At 41.9% G+C, this 22,403-nt stretch overlaps 2 protein-coding genes across 3 annotated transcripts in view; both read right to left on the bottom strand.

Moving 5' to 3' along the window:
* Positions 1-607: 607 nt before the first annotated feature.
* Positions 608-6,412, bottom strand: LEPROT (leptin receptor overlapping transcript). 2 transcript variants are annotated; one of them, XM_080348796.1, is made up of 4 exons: positions 6,262-6,412; positions 6,003-6,078; positions 5,105-5,291; positions 608-3,818 (listed from the first exon to the last, which is right to left on the bottom strand). In XM_080348796.1, the coding sequence occupies exons 1-4, from the start codon at positions 6,275-6,277 to the stop codon at positions 3,702-3,704; spliced, it is 396 nt and encodes a 131-aa protein (XP_080204922.1). In that variant the 5' UTR covers positions 6,278-6,412; the 3' UTR covers positions 608-3,701. The 2 variants fall into 2 exon arrangements, with proteins under 2 accessions (XP_080204922.1, XP_080204923.1); XM_080348797.1 differs by having other exon boundaries at positions 3,695-3,732.
* Positions 6,413-10,136: 3,724 nt separating this feature from the next.
* Positions 10,137-22,403, bottom strand: part of DNAJC6 (DnaJ heat shock protein family (Hsp40) member C6) — a gene marked incomplete at both ends in the record, with an annotated part of 34,522 nt that continues 22,255 nt past the window's right edge. Inside the window, 11 exons of the mRNA XM_080348721.1 lie at positions 10,137-10,238; positions 11,138-11,314; positions 13,101-13,246; positions 13,613-13,873; positions 15,361-15,495; positions 16,276-16,344; positions 17,681-17,830; positions 20,161-20,592; positions 21,631-21,711; positions 21,804-21,997; positions 22,170-22,249. Coding sequence (XP_080204847.1) covers positions 10,137-10,238; positions 11,138-11,314; positions 13,101-13,246; positions 13,613-13,873; positions 15,361-15,495; positions 16,276-16,344; positions 17,681-17,830; positions 20,161-20,592; positions 21,631-21,711; positions 21,804-21,997; positions 22,170-22,249 — 1,827 coding nt within the window. The remainder of the gene's footprint in view (positions 10,239-11,137; positions 11,315-13,100; positions 13,247-13,612; positions 13,874-15,360; positions 15,496-16,275; positions 16,345-17,680; positions 17,831-20,160; positions 20,593-21,630; positions 21,712-21,803; positions 21,998-22,169; positions 22,250-22,403) is intronic.

Here is a 22,403-nt window from a genome sequence, read left to right as displayed (position 1 = left end):
TGAAGCAAGGAAGGTGGAAGAGGTCAAGTATTACCTTCCACACCATCTTTTTCTGAAAGTCTTTAAAAAGCTCACAGATTTACCATGTACGTAAGAGATAAGTGCTGATAACTCACCCTACGTATCTGAACATGACCTCTACAATAAAGCATGACAGAACAGTCATTCCACCTACTGCAGTTAGGTCAGGGCTTCTGCAATTCATTCCCCTGTGTTCTGATCTCATCAGCGCTGACCGACCTTCCCGATGACCAAGAAGCCAAGTACCAACAACTCTGCAGAGCCAAGAACCACAAGCTCTATGTATCTCCAGAGAAAAAGATGTGAAGGAGCTCTTGGGAGAAAGAGCACCTGGCAAAATAGTCCCCAAGAGTCCTAATACTGAGAGTCCACCTGAAGACCCCATTTCTCTCTAAAGCAATTAAGAAATATCAACACCAGTACAAGAGGTGCTTGAATTGTCCATTAACCTCCCACTGTGGCCGTGCCTGACAGCTACAACACCATTATGAAAGCACCACTGGGTATGTTGTTTCTCTTATCTTCTCACACAAGAGTCTGTTGTCACTGTCACCTCTCGAAATTTAAGACAGACAAATCCTTAAGCATCAGATATGTTTATTAGACAACTCAAAAAGTCAGTTTTATTAGACAATTCAAAAAGAAAAGTAGAATATGTTTTAACTTGCATGTTTTAATACTTCATCCTCTCAAGAAACTGGCAATTGCAGAAAATAAAAATAGTGTTTACAAAAGTTACAAAAGCTGCACTGCATTCCAAATTACAGAAAAGATGATTAATTGACAAGGAAGCTTTATAAAATGCAGTAACAGATTTTCACCTGATTATGAAACATGGTGATATTGCCATGTGTATATGCATTCACAAAACAATCAGCATAGTATCGAAATTAAGGCACTTTGGATACATAGTATTCAGTTCCATATAAGAAAACAATTTCAGAGAAACCACAGTGAACTGCTACTGGCAGACAGTGACATTATGCCCAGGACTGGCCAAAGCACCAGCTTTGTGTGAATGAGTGAAGCTCCCGATTTAAAAAAAACCCACAACACTAACTTTTTTTTACCCCGACTATTTGATATCATAGACTCATTCAAGCAAATTTACTTTGGAAGAGGTCAAGGAACATTTCCATGATTTAAACACCATTAAACACAATTTTTCAAGTTAAGCATTTGAAATAAAAGTCCATGGTGAAAACTCCATGAAGTTCACATTAAAGATTAGTACGTGTAGGTGCTTCAAAACAAGAAGGAAAAAAAAAAGCATTGACTTTCTCCATTCAACATATACCTGTCATTCCATAAGATACCCACCAACCACAGTAATATAAAGGACATAGAGTACAACAGAATCATTTCTCAAAGAAGCAACGTCTTTTCAGGACTGTACTTCCCAGTCCTCCTTTTCAGATTGTCATGTTTGCTGCCTCTAGGACACTATTTACCAATAGATCTGGAACAGATTCAACAAATAATGATTCTCTAAAGAAAATTTAATCTCAGCTGTTTTTCACACCACTGTCTGGAAAGCAAAATTCCATCAGTAATTGAGTAGTTTTGTAGACTTCTATTGCAGCTTTCGGTATGTAAATTGTAAGGAGTAACAATACTCAAGAACCAAACCCAGCCAGCCCACATGTACTTTAACAGGAGTTAAACAGAATTGTAAGCAATAACTTTAGGCATTTGCAGAATCAGGCACTTAAATTGTGTATTATTGTTGCCGTTTTACTTCACCAATTTGAATGAAAAATGCCACAGTATAGGGAAAAAAAGCAACTTCTCCAAAAACCAAAACAGGGCTTATACATGGAAACAATGATCGCTCTGAACAACCTGGCTCATAATTAGAACAAATAGTTTCCATGGCAATACTTTCCAAATCAGTAGAGTCCAACAGATTTCATTTAAAGTCAGGCAGAAGACACTGCAAGAGAATTTGTTTACGTACACACAGCATCTTTACAAGCATATTCCTGCTACATCTCTGAAGCATTAACATCCAGAAAAACACTGTCCTTTAATGTTAATTCTTCAAGAACAACAGCCTAGACACACATTTAAAGTTTACACTTGAAACATGTAATTAACCTTCCTGAAACCTGATATTCTACCCTACCTCAGTGATGCTCCATTACTTTAGACCACAGAATGACTTCTGTGCCCAGCATCTGAACACTCACGCAACATTCATTAATTTGTGAACTTTCGCTCTGCACAGCAATCCACAGGACACTGTTTTGCAGTACACAAGTCTTGAGAGAGTTTGGAGAGCAGCATGAGTAGTGCCATGCAACTTTGGGGGCAAAAAGCATTGTGCTGGTCAAGCTGCTGTGTTTTGGAGGGTGGATTCTATCACCTGGTTGCACAGTGTCTCTCCCAGCTGCACAGGGTGACAACAACCAGCTGTGAACTGCCCCACACAACTAGAAAACACTCATTCGCAATCTGCTAGTCTAAAGAACTTGCAATAGTAAAACATACCCTATGCAGGAATTTAGCACCTTACTTCACAGAGAAGAAACCTCTTCGTATCCATTTTTTTTTCAAAGAAAGAGTAAACTAAGGTGTCTCTTCCCCTACCCCATGGCAGATGACTGAAATATCTTCTAGAGTTGTATCAGAATGCATTTGGACAAAACTACATGCTTCCACAATTTGCGGGATTCAGCAAATCAAAACAGTAATAAAGTTTACTTTTCTAAGTGTGGCTATGTGAATGTTTACTAGAATAATGCTATTTTAAAATATAGTGGTTTACTATAACAATCTATTCTTACAGACAAAAGTAGTAGAGCAAGTATGTTTTAAAAGCAACGAGAACTGAGGAGATACGAAGTCCTACCCAGCAGAACACTCACTTCTTTGCAATTCAGGCATTTCACATGTAAGAATACAGAGTTGTATACTACATTGTGATCGTAAGTGTCCTGAGTGTAGTTTCTTCTTTTGTGAACCTTCATAAGAGAAGTAATGTCAGCTCAAAGCATTAAAATATATTATTCTGAAAATATATCCACAGTTAAGTTGAACAGGGACAAAGCCTCAGTACCTTTGGAGGGGATTTACTATTTAAATGAACACCCTAAGTGGAAGGAAAGATCTTTTGCCAGGGTTATTTTCTTTTTCTTCAATTAGGTAGTAAAAGAGTTGGCATGCCTTATGTTTGTTTTTATGTTATCAAGAAAAACCACTAAAATTACAATTACCCAAATAAAAACAAGTACTCCTACATCCCTAATCAGAGCAGAAAGATCCATCAAGCTGAACCAAGTAGGATTATCTTTATATTAGCCTATTTGGATTACACAGTTAAAAAAAACAACAGGCATGCTGACAATATCAGATGTATCAATGATACTACTGTGATTAAAACAAAAGTTAATGCATATATAGTGAAAAAATTAGTAGAACGGCTTATGTTTTGTAAACTTATTTGAGGACAAATTTGCAACCGTGATTCCAGCTTTTACTGAATACATGAAGAGAGCTGTCACAAAAGTCTCTTAACTTTGGCTGAAATGTGTTTTAAAAAAGCATGTTAAGATCTGAAAATGTAAAACTACACGCATATACACACACGTACATCTCAGCAGGGACACACACATATATACACATAGCGTATACATACGGTGATACATGCCGTAAAACATTACCAGTGTCAGCGCGATGTCCTACCACTGTTCCCAGCTAAAGTCATCTCCTCTACCAAACACAAGGAAAAAGCCTAAAATAGTAAGGAAAATGACTGCATTGCCAGCCAGCACCAGACCACAGGCTCCCCATTTGATCTGAAATGCAAGGAAATGAAACAATCAAAGCAGTTCTTGTAACATCGGTTCAGGCCAGTTATTCATATGCATTAGATAAACTAAACTAAATACTACAGAAAGGTGCTAAAAGCGCCTAGGAAAAAAATTAACTCTGTCCCAGCCAAAACCAGGACACAGCATAACTAGAAAAGACAAGCAATAAATAATTCCATTTACGTGACTAATTATTCAATTAGCAAACACTCACATTACTAATACAACACTTCGACAGACAGGCTAATAACACTATGTTTTAGAACAAAATAATTACCTTGCCATACAAATCACTGAAACGTACAGAAGCCATAGAAAAATCTGGTGAAACTAGTGCTCTCCTTCAATTACCATGCAACAAAATAAGAGATCACCTTTCAAATAAATGCCACTAACAAGCAATGAAAACAGCACGTGGTCTTAAAGGTAAATAGCTTTCTTTAACGATCTGCCCAACTAAGTGTACTTAAATAAGCAACATTTACTGTTAATTAAAAGCTATAGCTATGAATTAGAGTTCCCCCTCGTGGTCACTTCTGGTTCTCCCGACTGTCAGGTCCACAACTTAAAAATACAGTGCCAGGGAAATTCTGCATTACAAATAAATTAAAACTAAGCACACAGGTTTTAAGCAAAACTGAAAGGCTGAAGGGGAAAAACAACGTAACATATAAAAATGTCATTAGGTAGCTTGGGAGACAGGACAAGAGAGTCCTTTGCTTTGCAAAATAAATGGGACAAAAATCTCACCGCTGAAGAGCAGTTCAGAAAGCAAAGAGAAAAGCAGCTAGCAGAATTTCCTCAGACTTTGAAGAGACAAAGCATGAGTTTGGGAAATGCTTTGGAAACCAGAAGGGCAGCTCTGGAAGTTGGGCCTTTTATCTTTTAACTAATAATACACTCCAGTCACCAGGTTTTCAGCATCCTGGATGAAGAGAGCAGACATTCTGAAAGAAAAATAAGGAAGGTGGTGCAAGAAGCCATGCAAAAGTTGATGAGACAGAGGGGCATGAGGTGTAGGAGATTATAACTGTTGTATTGGACCAAAACAAATCTGGAAAAAAAAACGAGTTAAAAACTTCCCAGTCATGCAAGTCCTTTGTTTAGGTAAAAAAAGCAGAACTGACAATTTCAGAGTGATTATTTTCATCAGAATTTAGAAACATCGCAATAACGAAATCAAAGACAGGACTTACAAGCAACAACAGCGCAGCTGAAGACTATACTCAGTAACTGGTGTCTTACAATAAAATTTAGAAAGCAGAACATACCGCTTCAACCCGTGCGAGGATTATAGGAAATCCGAAAGCAGAAACAACAATTCCAGTGGTGAAGAAATAGGCCAGTTCCCTGCAGGCACTGCTGGCGGCATCACTGTCATCACTGACTCTTTTTGCAATGAAGTGTGGAATGGGGCAGATGAAGTAAAATATTAAGACAAACAGAGGCCAGTACACACTGGGAAGGGAGCAAGAAAGAAAGACACAATCAGTTTAGATGGATGTTTCAGCAGAAAGTATCTTGTGTTTAGAAAGAGTAATGGCAATAGCTGTACTTTATGGTTTGAAAAGTGGATTACATGATTTAACCACAAGCAGGATCCCCTCTCTCACACAACCAAGCCTTAATTTATTTCTATTTATTCCACCTTGCAAATTGAGCTCACGCCACCGCCTCACAAAAAGGAGTCACCCCACAGGAAACATAAGATGGAAAACATGAACTTTCCCAAATTAGAGGGATGCTGTGGTATAGAGGAGCCAGCCGTGAAGGCGCATCCTGGCACACTCATCTCTTTGGAAGGGCTCTTGGGAGCTCCACCAGGATTATAGTAAGAATCCCATCCAGAGTCCGGTGGTAGGGAGGGTTGGTTAAAGGAACAGGGAAGTGAGGGAAAGAATTGTAGGTGGTTAAGAGTGACTGTTCAGCAAGATGGCACCACTTTTCCTGAGAAAGTATACAGCTGTTTTCTGTCATTTTTTTGCAGAAATGCAGGTGCTGGCTAAGGAGGGGGTATTCAACCAAAACAAACGGCCATGTGTCCAGAGCCAGAAAGCAGGTGATGGGTGGAAGACACCTAAAGCCAAACAGCCCAGTTAACAAAAATTAACACCTCAATTAGCCCATATAAAAAGGGGGAAGCTTTAGAAAGGCAGCCGGCCCGCTCACCCGTAGTATTCCAGGGCGCAGCCCAGCATGAGGAACGTCAGCCCGATGGCTCCGCTGAAGGACAGGGCCACGAGAGCTGCAATGGTACAAGGCGGGCGCTGAGGGGACAGGGCGAGAGGCGGGAACCGCCTCACCGGTCACCCCTCCCCGCCGCGCCCGCTCCCCCTCTGAGGCGACGCCCGGGAAGTGCCAGCCCAACCCGGCCGCTCCGCCGCCTACAGCCGGAGGATCGCAGCCTGCGGGCGGGAGCGCTCGGTACCTTTGATCCCCGCCATGTTCGGGGCTCTCGAACGACGCCGAGCTGAGGGGGCGACCGAGCAACTTCCGCCTTACCGGGCGCTCCGCCCCGCCCCCTCCCGCGCCACATGACCGGCCTCCTTAAAGGGCCGGCGTCACCCCTGAAGCGACTGCCGAACAGCCCCACCCTCGCTCGGGAAAGGGGGCGGCGCGCCCTTTAAGGCGCCGCGAGCCGCCCGTTGCCATGGCGACGGGGCGGTGCTTCGCTGCCTCTAGTCAGGCCCCGGGGCGGGTGTTTAATGTATATACACGCAGACACACTTATATACGTACATGTAAAGCGTATACTTGTGTAAATAGCTGTACACATGTGGCGCAGGCAGGATTTAAATACATAAGCACGGTTTTAAAGAGCCCCCGCCCATCAGTCACTGCCATTTTGCAGCCTGCTCCTTAAACACCGTTTTCACCCCCAAAGAAACAAGCCGTCTGCCTGCTCATTTCATACGGTTCCTTCTTCGATAGGGCCCTGTGCTGCCGCTAATCCGCACCAAGAACGGCGGGGTTTTTTTTTTAAGACCAATATTTTTAAGATAAGTATTTTTCAAGAACAGCCTTTTCACCTCCTAGATTTTTGGGTCCCCATTTTTGACCCAAGAACAGCCTTTTTGAGGGAGGTTTTGCACAGCCTTTTGGATACACAACTCAGGCAAGGTGTTATTTAGGTATTTCTCATCTCTGCCTCCCAGCTCTTCGCAGTTCATATCTTCTCTTATACAGACTTTTTTCCCCCCAAATTTAATTATTAATTTTAAACAACTTAGAGCCAAGAAGGCTGACAAACTAAAGTGCATAAGTAGCTAAATGCTACAAGTGAATATTTTGTCAGACACCACGTTTGCTGACTGGCTTGGCTGTTCATCTTTGAAGTGTAGTAACATAATAGGAAGTGACAAATTGTTTCCAAAATATCTTAATTTGGGAAAACCACCTATAATGCCAACCTGTGAATTACTGCACAGCATCAGCAACCACTTTAAGACGCAATATTGAAACGAGCCAAGGCACAACACCCATATGGTGTGAGCTGGTAACCTTGGGGTCTGGTCACAGCTTGCGAGCAGCAACCGAGCTCAGCATCTCTGGGCTTATTTTGAGGCATGGAAACAGAAAATTATACAGAGATCCTTTTACTGTACCCTCCCATACTGTAAATCTTTTGGCTGCCATGAACAAGCAAAAAAACGGTACGAATTTTAGTATAAGTTTACATCTTGGTGCAGCTGCTGCTGATGTAAACAGCTTTATACCTACAATAAATATGTATACACACCTGACTCAACTTGTCTAAACAATCAAAAAGTAGAAGCAAGTGAAGTTGCCATCTTCTGTTTCAGCTGGGTAGAAGGGCTTTTTTCCTCAAGCACAAAAGGCTGCATATATTTTCCCATTGCAAATGTTGTCTAAATGAAGCACTTACTGTTCTTATAATCTGTTGGCAGTAATGGGAACTGGCTTCTTTCTTGAGGAAATAAAAGCTCTAGGAAAGAAAAAAGGATTTGTCTCTAGAGCAAGTAATCTATGGTTACCTTTATGTGTACCACACATATCTCACCCACGAGAGGTGGTATAAGACATTGTAGACAAAAGAAGTTTCCATTTAACATACACGGATTTGTTGTTGTTTATCTAGCATTTGCACATAAATCACTCCGAACTGTGTTTAAAGCCAGAAGGTAGACCTTTTCCCCACAAGCACAAAAGATACCCAAATTTGTTAATTTGACCTTTTTAATGTATATACAAATGTTTTAGACCAGTCACAATTTTGTTGAGTATATACTGTATTTACAAAAATTACAATAATTTAGTCAAACAGTAAACCTGAACATTGATAACCTCTGTCACTACCAGATATGACAAGAATTATTTTTTAGTTAACTGTTTTGATATACATACATCCTAATACTTTCATGCATCCATAAAAACATCAGGGATGGAAGTAATCAAAGCTTAAGTGGAGTAGGGTTTCTTTTGGTAGATAAAGTTTAATGATGGATTTGTATTTTATGAACATATGAGTATCCAGAGTTATGTGCCATGACAAACTCGATACAAAGCTAACGTAGTTTTCATTATTAAAAAAGTACGTTATAGTAACGAGATCCTTTTTATTATATAGGCATAGGTCACAATATCTACAAATGTGAATGAGAAACAATAAACCAACAAATCACAGGAACATGATTCACATTCCAGTTATCTCTTTAAATAAGACAAGCACATACTGGATCAAAACATTAATAAATAACATCCAGTTTGTTACTATTATCTTAAGGTCTTTTATATAAAAGGAGACCTATGTGTTGGTTTCACATTTTCAATTAATTGTAGTAAATAATGGACCAATACAACAAAAAGATGACTTTTATACAGAAAGCAATGTACTTTGACACACTGTCTTTGCAGTAAAAGTTTTGCCACTTGAAAACAGAAGTGCAACAACAAGTGGATTGTCTTTAAAAACCACCAGCTTTAAAGACTCATCAACGATGGCAACCTGCTCCCTAAGCAGTAAATACAAATGATTTCCTGCTCATCTTTTTAATATACCTGCATTTGCAAAGCTCAAATACAGATACAACATGTTGGTCAATAAACTGCTAAACTTTAGTTATTCTACAAAAGGAGAACACCAGAATTTGGGGTGAAGAGTGTAACTTGCTTGTTAATTAGGAAAGATGCTTCAGTTTTAGCATCAGAGATATCTCCTTGTGATATTATTGCTTTGGTCCAATATAAACTTTTTAAGATAACCAATTTGCACTGTATTTACCTCAAAAATCAGACCCGGTCCACAGATATCTACATGACAGCTGGTACACTGTGGTCTGAAAAGTGAAGTTGCACCAGGCTGCATTCCACCAAGAGCCTTTGCCAAGTGCTCTGGAGCTGATAAAGGCATAGAGGTGACAAAAGCGGGCTGGAAAAATCTAAATCCTCAGGAGGGGAAGAGTTACTTATAGACTAGGAAGTTTCTAGAACTTTGCAGCAGAGTTTTAGTTTGTTGATATTTTTTTTCTTTGATGGTTTCAAGCTGTTGATGAGAACTTCATGGGAAATGCAGTACGTTCACCATTCCCCCCAATTCATTCCCCCAGAACTGCTGTTTAACAAACCAACAAGGTGCTGTTTAACATTGATTACTTGTTGTTTGCTTTATAAGACACTTGCTCCATAATGCGGGGGAATTTCTTCTGCACATTTTACTGCTGGACTGTGAGATGAAGTACAGTATTAATGCAGAAGCAGCAGTCAGCTGCCACACTGATCCAACCCAAAATTCAGCTTTGTCTCTAATCAGGCATAATCTACTATATGAGCAATTAAGCAGCAAATGGTGACTGTTAGATGTGTGTCTAAACCACAGCTGAGCACTTAAATTTGATAAAGGTTTGATCTGAATTTAGGAAGAAAGTACATTGAAATCTGGGCTTCACCACCAGTTACTGAACTCAACTGAAGTGTTGCCATATGACATAATCACAACGAAAAGAAAATTCACCAGCTACACTGTGTCAGAGACAGAACAATTCCACCTTTTCCCAGAATGTGTCCTCTCTCGCCCCACTTGAATCCAAAGAAAAATATAAAAGTTACAAGAAACTGTAGCCCTGTGGCTCCCATAGGACAAGCCAGGTGGCTAGAGTTCCTCTCAGCTCAGGATTCTGGATACAAGTATAAGGAAACCTTTCTCTTGTTCTTCATGATAAGTATTAGGCTCTTAGTTTTCTGAAACTTCTGAATTTCCAGCCAGAGCTTGGTTGATCTGTGACATTTGTGACAAGAGACTATTTAAGCACTAGCACAGGTCTGTAGTGGAGACTGAGAGAGTACCTAATACAAGGGTTTTTGTCCTTGGTTTTCAAATTCTGACCACGCATCATTTAACTCCATAAATATCATCTTTGCATATTGTTCATACGGCTGCCCAGTAGCCTGGAATAAAAAGAGAAACAGGGATATCACATCTACTGAATCAGACTACCAAAAGTTGACATTCGAGCAGCTAGATTCTCAAGCAGTTACTGTTCACTTTCCACGAAGGGTTCTCACTTATTCTTTGATGAGAATAAGCTACTGTTGAGGGCTTCTTACCTTCCTTACAGCTTAAGAATCTCTTGGCTCTTCAGCTCTCCTGTTCCTCAGAGCTGATAACCCCCCCAAGTGTGATAAAGCACTGCAGTCCCAAGGGCAAAAAAAAATCCAACTTGGCTTTGCAAGAGGCATTTTACCTGCCCTGAAGGGCAAGAGCTGGTACCTGACACTGTTACTTGCTAAAAGCAATATTCCTGCATGCCTCTGGGCAGACCACATCTTCTCAAGCTTTGTCCACTGCCCTGGAACTCTCAGGGCCTCCATTTCCTTAAAAGTGGAAGCATCATCATCAGCAAAGATTTCCCCAGATGGTGCCGTCTCACTCTGGTTGGCAAGTGTGAGCAGCAAATCCACAAGTGGGATAACCAGATAACCAAATTCTTCAATTTTAGAAGTTTGATTTTAAACCCACTGTCTTCTCATGTGCTTTATCACACCTTCATCTCCTTAACCAGGCACAATATTCTAGACTGTTGTTCACCACCAGTACGGCTTAGAGTCATAGTGAGAGTGACATAAGCTGAAGATCTGAATCTTCGTTGCTTGAAGCAGCACGTACCAAGCACAGCCTCAGGGCTGGGAGTGCTGAGAGCTCTCACCTTTCAGAAACCAGCAAAAACCTTCAACTACTGCTTTCTACAAAGCTGTTTGCACCAATAAATTAAGCAGTCGCATTCAGCACTTTATAATTAAGAGAACAGTGAGTATTTCTGAACAACGTGAAAGTAGGACCACCTTACCTTGTCGGGATGAACGACAAGCACTGCCCGCCTGTAGACCTTCTTCACTTGCTCTGGCGTGACAAGATCCGCCATACTAACAGGTTTCCACTTGGTCTCCCCGGCCCACAAGACTGTATGCATGGTGGACAGCAGGGCTCTTATATTTCTCTCCTTCCCTTCAATCCATTCTAGGATCTGGAGAACATAACATGACTCTCAATTTATGCCTTACATTAGATAGTCCAGTAGGAAAAAGTTTCTTCATTTGAATAGCAATGACTCCAAGAAGCATCTTTTATTTCTTTCCAAGCTTTAGCAAAGCTTTGGAAGATATTTGTCAGTCTCTACTTTGTCATTAACTTTCAAGCAGTGATATAAAAATTAAAGACACCTTGAGCAACTCCTCTACTAAAAGTACTGAGTTGGTAACACTTACCAACAGTCATTAGATGGAATACTCAAAAGATAAATGAAATGCTTAACTGTGTGGCTCTTCAGCAAGCTTCAATGCAAATTTGGCTTCAATGCAAAGTTTTTTAAGCTCTAAGTCAGAAGCCTCAATTCTCTCCACATGCCTATTTGCTACCTGCAACCCAGCAGTCAAATAAAGCAATAGGTAGCCCACTTTTCTAGATTGTGTGGTCACCCTTAGTGGTTGCCATCTTAGCCTACAGCTGGGGAAGGTGAGGAGGAAAGGGAAGCAAACATGAAAACCAAAGTGGGAATAGATTTAACAGTTCCAGGCTGAAGTGACTCAATGAAATAAAATGCATCAGAGCACGGGGAATTGTATTGGGAAGGGAGAATCAGCTGGGTGCTTCAGTGATTCGGCAGCTTGCTGGGAGGGAATGTTGCACGTGTTGAGTAGTGCCACATGAACCGCTGAAGTTGTGGAGCTTATGAACTGGGAAAACTACTGCGCACTTGATGGCCTGACAGCTGTCCAGCTTGGTTACAAGTGGCTGACATTTGTGTTCAGCATGATTGCTGGCACACATTTTCCAGACATTAAAACCTTTCCACAAGGTTTTAAAAAAATAACATTTAAAAAACAAAACAAAACAAAACACTTATTCAGTTTTCTACAAGTTTGCTTGGCTTTTGCTTAAGCTTTTCCTCTCAGTTCTGTATCCTGCTGTAATTATAATTTGTAATTTCATATTTCAAATGTAGAGCGGAACGGACTGAATTTCCTTCCTTTCATAATAGATCTGTGGTTTGGCAATTTATTAGGGAGAGATGAGAGAATTCCAAAGCAGGCAAGATTAATGATAGAAGACTAGTTCAATTAGCTGTGCCTGCTAATCAGAGCTGGAGCAGCACTGACAGTAACAGTGAGCAAGCCACTGTTTGCCAAAGTCTGGCTTAGGACAGAAATGTAACCCTGGAATCTTAAATCTATTCCAAATGATGTTCACAGCTCCAGGGAAGACATGAGAATTTATTATATGGGCAAACAGCAGGAAGTTCTCACTTTCTGCCCCAAGGCAATCTTATCATGGTGAGAACATCCCTCCTTTCACCAAAACCTGCATTTGGCAGAGGTGGTCACTGTTCTTTCATCTGGTTTATTTGTCAGAAGCTATTTCAGAAAGGAGTTTTGACAAACTCGCTACTTTCTTTAAGTAGTATCTCTCATTCTGATTAGATAGTGGAGACTGGCATGTGAATGGGGAGTACAACAGTTTCTGATGCTACCAAGTTTAGACACCTATTTTGTGGAAAGCAAGCAGGAGAGACAGCACATGGTCTTTGGGATCCAGTGATGCTGTAGAAGCTGCGCACTAAAGTAGGAGCTAAACCAGGGGACAGCTGCTGGCACTAAATGAGCTCAAAGATTTGCTCAGCTACTGGCCATGCGGGATGGCTGGTGGCTCATTGCCCGCTCCACCTTCCAGGGATAGTATTTCAAGCAGCCTCCAGCATGAGAACAAAAGACATATTGAATGGTTTTAAGAGCATAAAGAAGAACGTTGCTTACTTTTAGTTTTTCAGGGTCCATCTCCTTAGCCATTTCTTCTTTTCTCATTTCAGCTATTGTTTTGGGGCCCTTCTTGTCCTTGTGAGCATTAAAACCTTGACCAGATAATAGATCTTCAAAATCCGCAGACACTTTTGGTTTCGAATCTTGTAAACCAAAAAGATTTGAAGTTGTTATCACAACACAGGTTTATTTAACACTTCTACCCAAGCCACCCCCCACACTTACCACTATAACAATCTCCCAGCGCTAATGAGCGCAGGTTTTCACTAAAGACGTATAGGCTAATGTTACTTTTGAATTATTATTATTATTGCAGCCTAGGTAGAATACAGGATTTCCTAAATATTAGCAGACTGTAGAGTCTAGGACAGGACAACTAGTGTTGAACTTTATATATCATCAAATGATCAGCATGACTGACATGCTTAGACTCTAACCTGTTAAGCTGTTTGAGCACCAAAGCAACAATAAGAGACAACCTTTTGGATGCCGAGCTCTGAATAACTTACCGACGCTAGCCGGTCCTTTTCCACGCTCGTTTTGTGCCCCTGGCATTGCTGAGAAGCTCACGTTGTAATTGGGCTTGTTCTGAGGGGAGGCGTGAGGGCCGCTGGGCTGGGCTTTGGCCTGTGCCTGCTGCCAGCCATAGCCACCTCCTTGCTGCCAACCACTGCCGCCCATGGGCTGCGGAGACGGTTTCTGCGGCGAGGGGGGAAATCCTCCACCCATGCCCGTTGGTGTGGTTGGTTTACTGGCAAATGAAGGGCCTCCTGCAAAATACAGGGAAAGGAGTGATGGTGAGTATTGGCAAACAGGATCCGGACTTGCCTTCCAAAGAGGGAAACTCAACAACCGCCCCTAGTTTCTGTTTTCAGCTCTGCCACAAACTTATTTTTGCAATATCAGGCAAAGCCCTTCAGCTTCCCTATCACTGCTCTGTAAGCTGCTTAAAACACAGCACTTGCCTTTGAAGGTTGCACAGGAATTGGCGTAGCAGCTCACTGGGAACGCTGGTGCAGCTAACAGGGAACCACAGCTGCCGTGCCTTACAGTTGGCAACATCAAGTTGACATATGTTGAAATAGTATCTCCTGATGCTGTGCTGATGTAAGACTATTCCACAGAGTTGTATGTTTCAGCACCTTATTCCTTCAGGGGGTGCTCCTCTGGCTTGGTTTGTGGAGGGAGGAGTGTGATGTTCATGTTTTATTATTTGGGACTAACATCCACACTCAACTTTGAGCTCTGAACCATGTCATGGAAACTGGATCAAGTGCTTTTGACTTAGTCATGAACAACAAAAATGTGGTCAAATATCCTGTGGATGCCAAGTCCTTTGTTTTTAAACTCCATAACTTTGCTGCAGAATACATGTTTTAAAAGCACCTCGATGGCTCTGACACGGGTCTTGGCAGACTTTTTATTTTGCTCCTGCAGAGCAGTTAGTGATCCAGCAGAGGGAACTGGGAAACCTAATTCCAGAACCATGCTGGTACTGACGCAAAGGAGAAAACAAGCATCAGACAAAACCACAATGGCTTGCAAAGAGCCGAGGGCAGTGACAAAAGGGAGGGGGGAAAAAAATCTGTTTACCAGAGTCACAGAAGCTGACATGCTGGGTTTTAAGAAAAATGTAAATGATTTGTCAGAACTGCCTTTCTAACACTGGAGTCAAGGGTCTGCTGATCATTTTCTGAGATAAAACAAGGAGAAAATGCTCATTTAAGCAGTCAAGCAAGCAGCCCTCTGTAGCAAGGTGCAAATGAAAATGGATTCAGACTCCACCTTTAGACAGAACTGCAAATTAGAGGCAGATTAGTGATGTCCCACACGTTTCCTCACAAAGGACATAAATGAGTCAAGACTAGAAGGAAATGATTCCTCAAGGACCCCAGAAGCTTTGGAGAGTCAAAGGCTGCTCCAAGGTCTGTTCTCCAGTCACAGTTAAATGCGGAGCATCCTTTGCCAGAGACTGTTCAGACTTAGGAGACAGAGGTTATGCTTGACAATCCATGTGTTCTACCGAGGTCCCAGCAAGTTGCGAGCAGCTTTTTTTGATGGAGGATCAGTAAAAGCACAGATTTGTGAGAGCTTACAGAGAAATTAGGCAACAGGCAAAGCCTGAAAGCAGCACTGGCATGCAGGTAGACTGGGAGGTCCCACAGAGCTCTTTGTCACATACCAGGCTGTTCATCCTCTATCTCTAAAACAAAGCTGGTAATTTTTATTTTTATTTTTTCAAACAAGGGATGCAAACCTGCTAAACTCGCTCCAAGAGTGCCCAGGTCAGCAAATGGATCCAGTGTTTGGGGTTTAGGCTGGTGAGTGGGAGTGCTGTGGAGGGATCCTGTAGGACTGGTGGCAGCTGACTTACTTCCCATTCCTAGGCCACCTTAAAGGGAAAATACATACATATATATGTGTGTGCATATATGTATATATACATAAAAGAAAAAAATAACTCAGTTTTTATCTCTATTTTTCATGAGTGCAGCTCTTACCCAGTGCTCAGTCGCATGATATTAGAAGACTGCTGTTAAAATTAGGTGTATCATTGTCAGGTTCCTAAGCAGTCTCAGCTCAGCGTTGGCCCAGACTAGTTGCACGCCCACTCACAATTAGGCTCAGCAACAAGAATGTTCCCTAGACTGTCTGCAGTGACAGAGTAATTATAACAAAGGGATATATTTTAAGAACTAGAAGCCTTCACAAAGCAACTTCTGGTAGGACATACATACTCTCCCCAGATTACAAAGAATCATGCCATTATTTAGCGGTATCCCAGAATGCAAAGCACTTCCCAGGTCCTTCTCGTGGCCCTGTGCTGGAATGAAACACAACTGCATATGTAGACCCTCAGCAAGCTCCTGTCCCACCTCAGGCCCTGGTTCTTGAGGAAAATTAAAGCCAGATTTTTTTTTGAACAGAAGGAGCTTGGTAGCCTTTAGCCAAATCCTCACCCGGAGGTCTGCGAGACCAGGACAACAGGTGCAGAGAAGGCTGACAAATCTTGATTGAAGCTTCGTTGTATTAGTCAAAGTGCCAAGCAGCGGAAAGTGGGAACCTGTTCTCTGCAGTCACTGGCAGCATTTTCCCTCTGCCTTTCCTCTCTCTGGGCTCCTTAAGGGTTTGTTTGGTTTTTTTTAATGTCCTGAATTTTTACGATACATACCTGGCTTGTTGGGCCAGTCCCAACCACTGGCAACATCTGGTTGTATGGAAACTGTTGGTGTGCTAGAAGCTAAACAGAATGATTACATGTAAGTATCTGAAAGTAGTGCAGCAAAAATCACATAATCCAGTGCCTACAAAGAGCAGGGGGCAAGGAGCAGGACAGGCAGTATTGTGTCCATCTACCATTTTCTAATTATGAGTGAACTTCTTCCTCATGATGGGCATGACAAATTTAATGGTTTCTTTCTGATCTTACACTATACAGAGGCAATTGGGCAAGGATATGCATTTACAGTGTTCATTTTGTGATAGCTTTGATCAGAGCCTTTATATATCTATTTATAAAAACTTTTTACCACCAGAGTAACACATGGGCTGTTATGTTTCTGAATACATCTCAAACCCAAGCAAGTATTCTACATGCAAAGGGCAAGGATGGAGAAGACAAATGCAGCAAAGCAGCTCACACAGATGTGAACCAGAAAGAACACACACAGTCCTTTCAACCTTGTATCAAATAAAGCCTGTGCGTCTACGCAGTCCACCCTGCCAGCATTTCATTATCCGCAGATACCAGTGCTGTAATTTAATACCTTGTCCTGCTGGGACACCATTTAAATTCCTTTCATTAGTGCAGCCAGCTCCAAGTGTGACCCAACCGCCTTATTCACAGAGTTAATATCCAACACCCGAGCTTGGCAAAGCAAAGATGTGAGCAGTGCCAGCAGCACACTAGTTCCCTCCTTTGTCATTTTGGCTTTCCAGCAAGACTGTTGTGCCCAAGGGACGTGTGTTAGATGATCAGACACAAATTCATATCTGAATGTGTTTCAGACACTGTTACAACATTAAATTTTAGCATGGAGGGGGAAGGAGACAACTAAGGAACATTTCAAACACAGAGAAGAAAACGTCCAGGAAAGAAAAAAAAAAAATCCTTATCTTAAAATAAGAGCCAAATTCAACTGTGAATTTGGCCAGCGTTACTATCAGGGCTAAAGAAAGCAGATGCCTGTAACTAAAATCACCAAAGGATGTGTGTTTTCTCTAGCAGGCTTAATATGCCATGCTCTATTTAGCTCAATTAATGGTAGTTTGGTTCAAATGAAACCTCATAACCACAGGAATATGCAGGCAGACATTCTTCATGGTCTCTTTTTCATGTACACCAAATGGCTTATTAATTACATATAAGACTTGAGTAAAACTAGTCTCATCCTACCACACTTCAAATTAAGAAAATGCTTGAAGTCTGGAAAGAAAAAACTCCTTCCTGTTTCGTGGGGTTTCTGTGGTTTAGTCATTTTATAGTAAGCATCAATTTGTACTTAATGGCTCCATCAGTATTTAAAAGCAGCATTTCACATTTATTTAAATACACTAGAAGAGCCTCACTTTCTTACCCATGTGAAAGGGATCGCTGTGCACGGTTGGTGAAGGACTCCTTGCTTGAAGGAAAGGATCGCCAGGGACAGCTGATGAACCAAGAAAGGAACCCAGGAGGTCTGGACCAGTTTGCTTAGGGCTACTTCCAAACGGATCAAAGGCAGTGGCTGTAAAAACACATTTGAGAAAACTACATCATTAACTTGTACAAGGAATGTGCTTCAGGGAAAAGGCACTGGTGTGTGGAGAAGAAAACCTAATATCTGCAGATACCAGATAGGAGACAAATGAGAGAGCAACTGGAAAGTATCAGTACCCTACCTAAATTCTAGGGGACCTGGAGAGCCCCATGACTTGGTCATGGCAACACATTTGTTGATCCCATCTGTCTTTTTCCGAAGAGAGGGGTTGAATTTAGGAGCAAAGTGAGTAGTTAAACACTTGAGATGATGTTTCAACGTGCACATACTGCCAACACAGAAATGGATGCTGAGGGACAGCCTGGAGCTCCAAGTTAGGGCCCTTGTGCAATTCCTGCTTCCTCTCAAGAGCTGACTGCAGTCCAAGATGATTTTAGGCTGTTAAAGGTTATAAATGTCGAGGGTAAAGGGACCATCTTTTAGAAACAGCTGTAGAAAATAACTGGTATCTTTCCTACATAGCATCACTTGTTACCAAAATCCAGCTCATTCTCAAAGTCCGTTTTTGATCAATTTGTTTAGCCTACTGCCTTTCATGTAAAAAACAAAAAACCAAAACAAACTACCCACACAAACCCCAAACAAAACCCCCAAAATACAAAAACAACAAAACCCACAAAAACTACAAAACACAACATGAAGTCACTCCAAGTCTTATTTGTCGATAAGTTTAAGGTAGAGAGCATCCTGAACAGAGCTGCAATATATACTACCGTACAAAAGATAAAATCCTGAGAAGCTATACATTGTGTTTGTGATACTCCTCATTACTTATGTTACTCATTGATTGTTTAGGATACTTAATAAATTACTAGTCTTTACTCATCTTGCAAGCTCTTATTCTTGCTTTTTCATCTTGGGACAGTTGAGCTGTGTGATGATGTTATTCTCCATTTCAAGCGCTAATCTGGCCCCTGTAAAGCAGCATCACACAACTCCTGCTGTTACGCTGCTCGACAATGACATTCAGAAATCTTTTGCTCTGCCTTGTGAGAGAGAACCTTCTCCACATACCAATGGCCCGATATCTTTTCATTAAAACCTGTATTCTTCTCACTTCTCCTGCCTCCTGTCCTCCGTCTCCTCCTCTTCCCACCCTTTGCAAGTCCCAGTATGAGATTTTAACTGCTCCTGTCCATTTCACTTGGAAAAGACCATCAACAAATCTGGTGTTTGAGTGTAGTAGTACACAAACCTCCCCAAATCCATTGTTTTTTTTAATTCTAGCTGAGAAATGACTCAAGAAGAGCCTTCAGAAATTGGCTGCATGGCCATCCTGCGGTAGGTGCTACTGGTGCCAGCGCCAGCATCACCCAGGCCTGCGCCTCCTTAACAAAATTTTAAAAATACCATTTCTGTACAAGAAAGTTGGCAGGTGTTGCAAATGCTTTAAGTTATTAGTTGCTGAGAAAAAGTTAAGTAAGCCTACTGTGCTCTTTGAATCAACTATGTGTTGACAACGTCAGCTCTTAAACTGTAACATAAAGGGTTAGGACAAACTGAACATGGGAAGCTCACTGCGGTGCACAGACCTGCCCCCAGATCTGGCCACTTGTTCACATTTTGTCTTTGGCCAAACTTATGGCCTATTCCAGAGGCCCTCAGGGAATCTGAGCAACTTGTATTGGGCTCTTCACCTGTTCACTTACAAGTGATCTTCACTTGCTCTCCTCTGTTCACTTAACCCTCCAGAAGATCTGTTTCTAATAGCTATTCAACCCCTCCTTCTGCCAGCCTCATCTCAGACTGTCTTTGAAGAAACAAAAGATCTTCTCATATTGCCCATTTTGTCTGCAGAAAGACCAGAAACTGCAGAACTTTCATAGTCCAAGATCAGTATAATAGCTCCAAACCCACTAAAGTTAGAGGAGAAGTTAAATTCAAACTGCTGTGAGTCTACCCAAAACCTAAGAGGTTCTGTTTTTCCATGTGTGCTTTTTGTTTTTGTTTTAAATGAGTACATATTCTCCTTATATACATTACTGGACATATATTGAGAGCAAATCTGATGATCTCCAGTGGATGTCAACATAAAGAGCCAGCCAAACACTGGGGTGAGCTCCAATGGAGACTTTAGGGAACAAACTAGACAATCTGGTTTGTTTTCTTGACTGTGAAGATGCACCAACTCCTGTCTCAGAGTAGCAGAGCTGACTGGTCTCTTGGGATCCCTCACAGCTCTTCGTTTTGGTGAAATGAGTGTACCCAAGAGGAACCCAACAGCCCAGAGCAAATCACCCAGCTGGGATTCTCAACACATGTGCCCCAAGCTACACACCAGGCACAGCCGCTATTACCTTCTCCCATCCTCGGGGACGGCGACGGGGATGCCGAAGCTGCGGAACGCCGAGGAGTTGACTGCACGGATCCAGGTCCCCCCACTGGGAAGACCTCCTCAGCAGCAGGCTGTCCGCTTTGGCTCTGGGAACCAAACAAATCGTTCAGCAAGTCTGAGTTAGAGAGGGCAGCAGTGGGCTGCGAGGGAAAGCTCTTGCTCATAGGGCTACCGTCCAGGCCCAGCAGGTCAACGTCTTCAGGCGGAGGTGGTGCCGGAGGTTCTTGCTGCTTTTTGCTATGTTTTGGTGTCCCGTGAGGTTTGTCACCGCTGGCATTACTGTGCTGACTGGAAAGGGACAAGAGTTCGTCATCTGACTGTTCGCTTTCCTCATGGACCAACGCTGCTCGATCCTCTGAGGTGGGGTGAGAGCTACTTTTGTCAGATTTCTGATCTAAATGATGATTAAAAATAAAATTAGGTAGCTGTTAGTTTTGTCATCACAAAGGTCCCATAAAAGTTAGCTTATACGCAGAACAAAAAGCTACTGAGAAAACCACAGCAGCATTTTGCTGGATTTTAACATAAGAGTCCTTTGCAAAGATTAAGTTAATGTCTTCGCTGGGCTCTATCATAAGGAGCCAGCTTTATTGACCAGAAACACAGAGAGAGGTTAATTGACTCTCCTCAAGCCTGAAGAGCCAGCAAGCGTACACCCACAGATACAAACAGAACAAGTTTCTGGGTCAGGACCAAGGATCCAGGATGATGCCCCATCCCTGGAGACATCCCAGGCCAGGCTGGATGGGGCTCTGAGCAACCTGAGCTGGTGAAGATGTCCCTGCTCATGGCAGGGGTGGCACTGGGGGAGCAGGGAAGGTCCCTTCCAACCCTAACTACTTTATGATCTCCTCAAAATCCAGGCAGAACAAGGCTCCTTGTAAAGGAGCAGGGACATAAGCCGCCATCCTCGCTGTGCCCACAAGGACTGGGTTCCTACCCAATGTGGTGCTGATCCAGAGGAGAAATGCTGCATTTGGCAGCACCATGAGATTTTCAAGGCATTTGATGGTATTAAATGGCCTCTCAGGTAATCACTCTTGGTGCTAAATCCACATAGCACTTTCTATGATGTGCAACATGAGGAAAAAAACAGCTTAAATTTGATTTTAGCATCAAGGAGGCCTTGAGCAAAGCTTTACGCTAGAACTATGTCAACGATCTTGGAGGTTTTTTCCAACCCAAATGATTCTACGATTCTATATACAGCACAAGTAGGAGACGTTTGATGAGGGTGGTGTAGGAAATTAATTCCCACTCAGTTGCAACATAAGGGTGTGCCCAGCGATACACTGAGATCTAATGGGAAAGACATGTTACAATCAGATCCTTCAGCCTGACTCTGTGCTCCAGGGAGTGTGTATGGGGGTGGAATTAAGAGTTGTGTATCTTGTTTGAAGCAGATTTTTCTTTGAAAACCAAGTCTGCATACCTTGCCAGCTGAGAGATGAGAAGAACGCGCTCTGTCCAACATTTCTGATGTTATCCTGGGGTGAATCTGTGGGACCTCTACCTGCAGCACAGAGCACCAAAGAAATAAAATCAAGCAAAACAAAGTTCAGCATGCAGTAAACATGGAAATTGGATAAATCTATGCAGCTCTACCTGCCAAAGCAAGAGTGTCCTGATGCTCCTGATGAGAGGAGAAGAGAATGGTTGGATTGATGTCTTTTGTTGTGAAGTTCTCCCACGGGGGAGTTAACTCAGTTTGTCTATCAGTAGACTGTATTTCTATCTCCAGTATAACGTGAAAGAGCTGAGGATATTTGTCTGGAGAGTCACAGGCATCCAGTTCAGGCCTAAATGGGGACAACAATTGTACAGTTAAAACAGAAGGGATATTTCTGCAAAGCTATATGAAGTCTTTCAATATATGCCTGCATGTATATTTTCATCTGCAAATATTCTCCTTCAGCCTTTATAAGGCTTTTATGCTTCAGGTTTGATTAATGTTCAGCTTAAAATACTCACTTGGTGAATTTTAGTGTGGTTGTTCCCAGGGCTATGAATCCAGTATGAAATTGAATTTGGAATATTTGTGTGTTGGTCATCTGAAAAAACACAGAACACCAGGCTGAACAAGCACTTCAATTAATGAAATTAAAGTGTTTGTTTATAGCACACGCAGTTAAGTCTACCTTACTACCAGTTACTATATAGACTAATCGTAACTTCTACATAAGCTAATTCATTCTGGTTGTTCTA

This window comes from Nesoenas mayeri, assembly GCF_963082525.1.
Source record: "Nesoenas mayeri genome assembly, chromosome: 8".
NCBI lineage: Eukaryota > Metazoa > Chordata > Aves > Columbiformes > Columbidae > Nesoenas > Nesoenas mayeri.
The sequence above is the reverse complement of the archived record's forward strand: the minus strand, read 5'-3'. Positions and strand labels throughout refer to the sequence as shown.

Excerpts from the sequence above, each read along its gene's own strand:
- LEPROT (XM_080348796.1), bottom strand. Across the intron at positions 5,292-6,002 it reads TGCGCCCTGGAATACTACGG|TGTGTACTGGCCTCTGTTTG; the intron begins GTGAGCGGGCCG and ends CTCCCTTCCCAG. Across the intron at positions 3,819-5,104 it reads TCCTCGCACGGGTTGAAGCG|ATCAAATGGGGAGCCTGTGG; the intron begins GTATGTTCTGCT and ends CTTGCATTTCAG.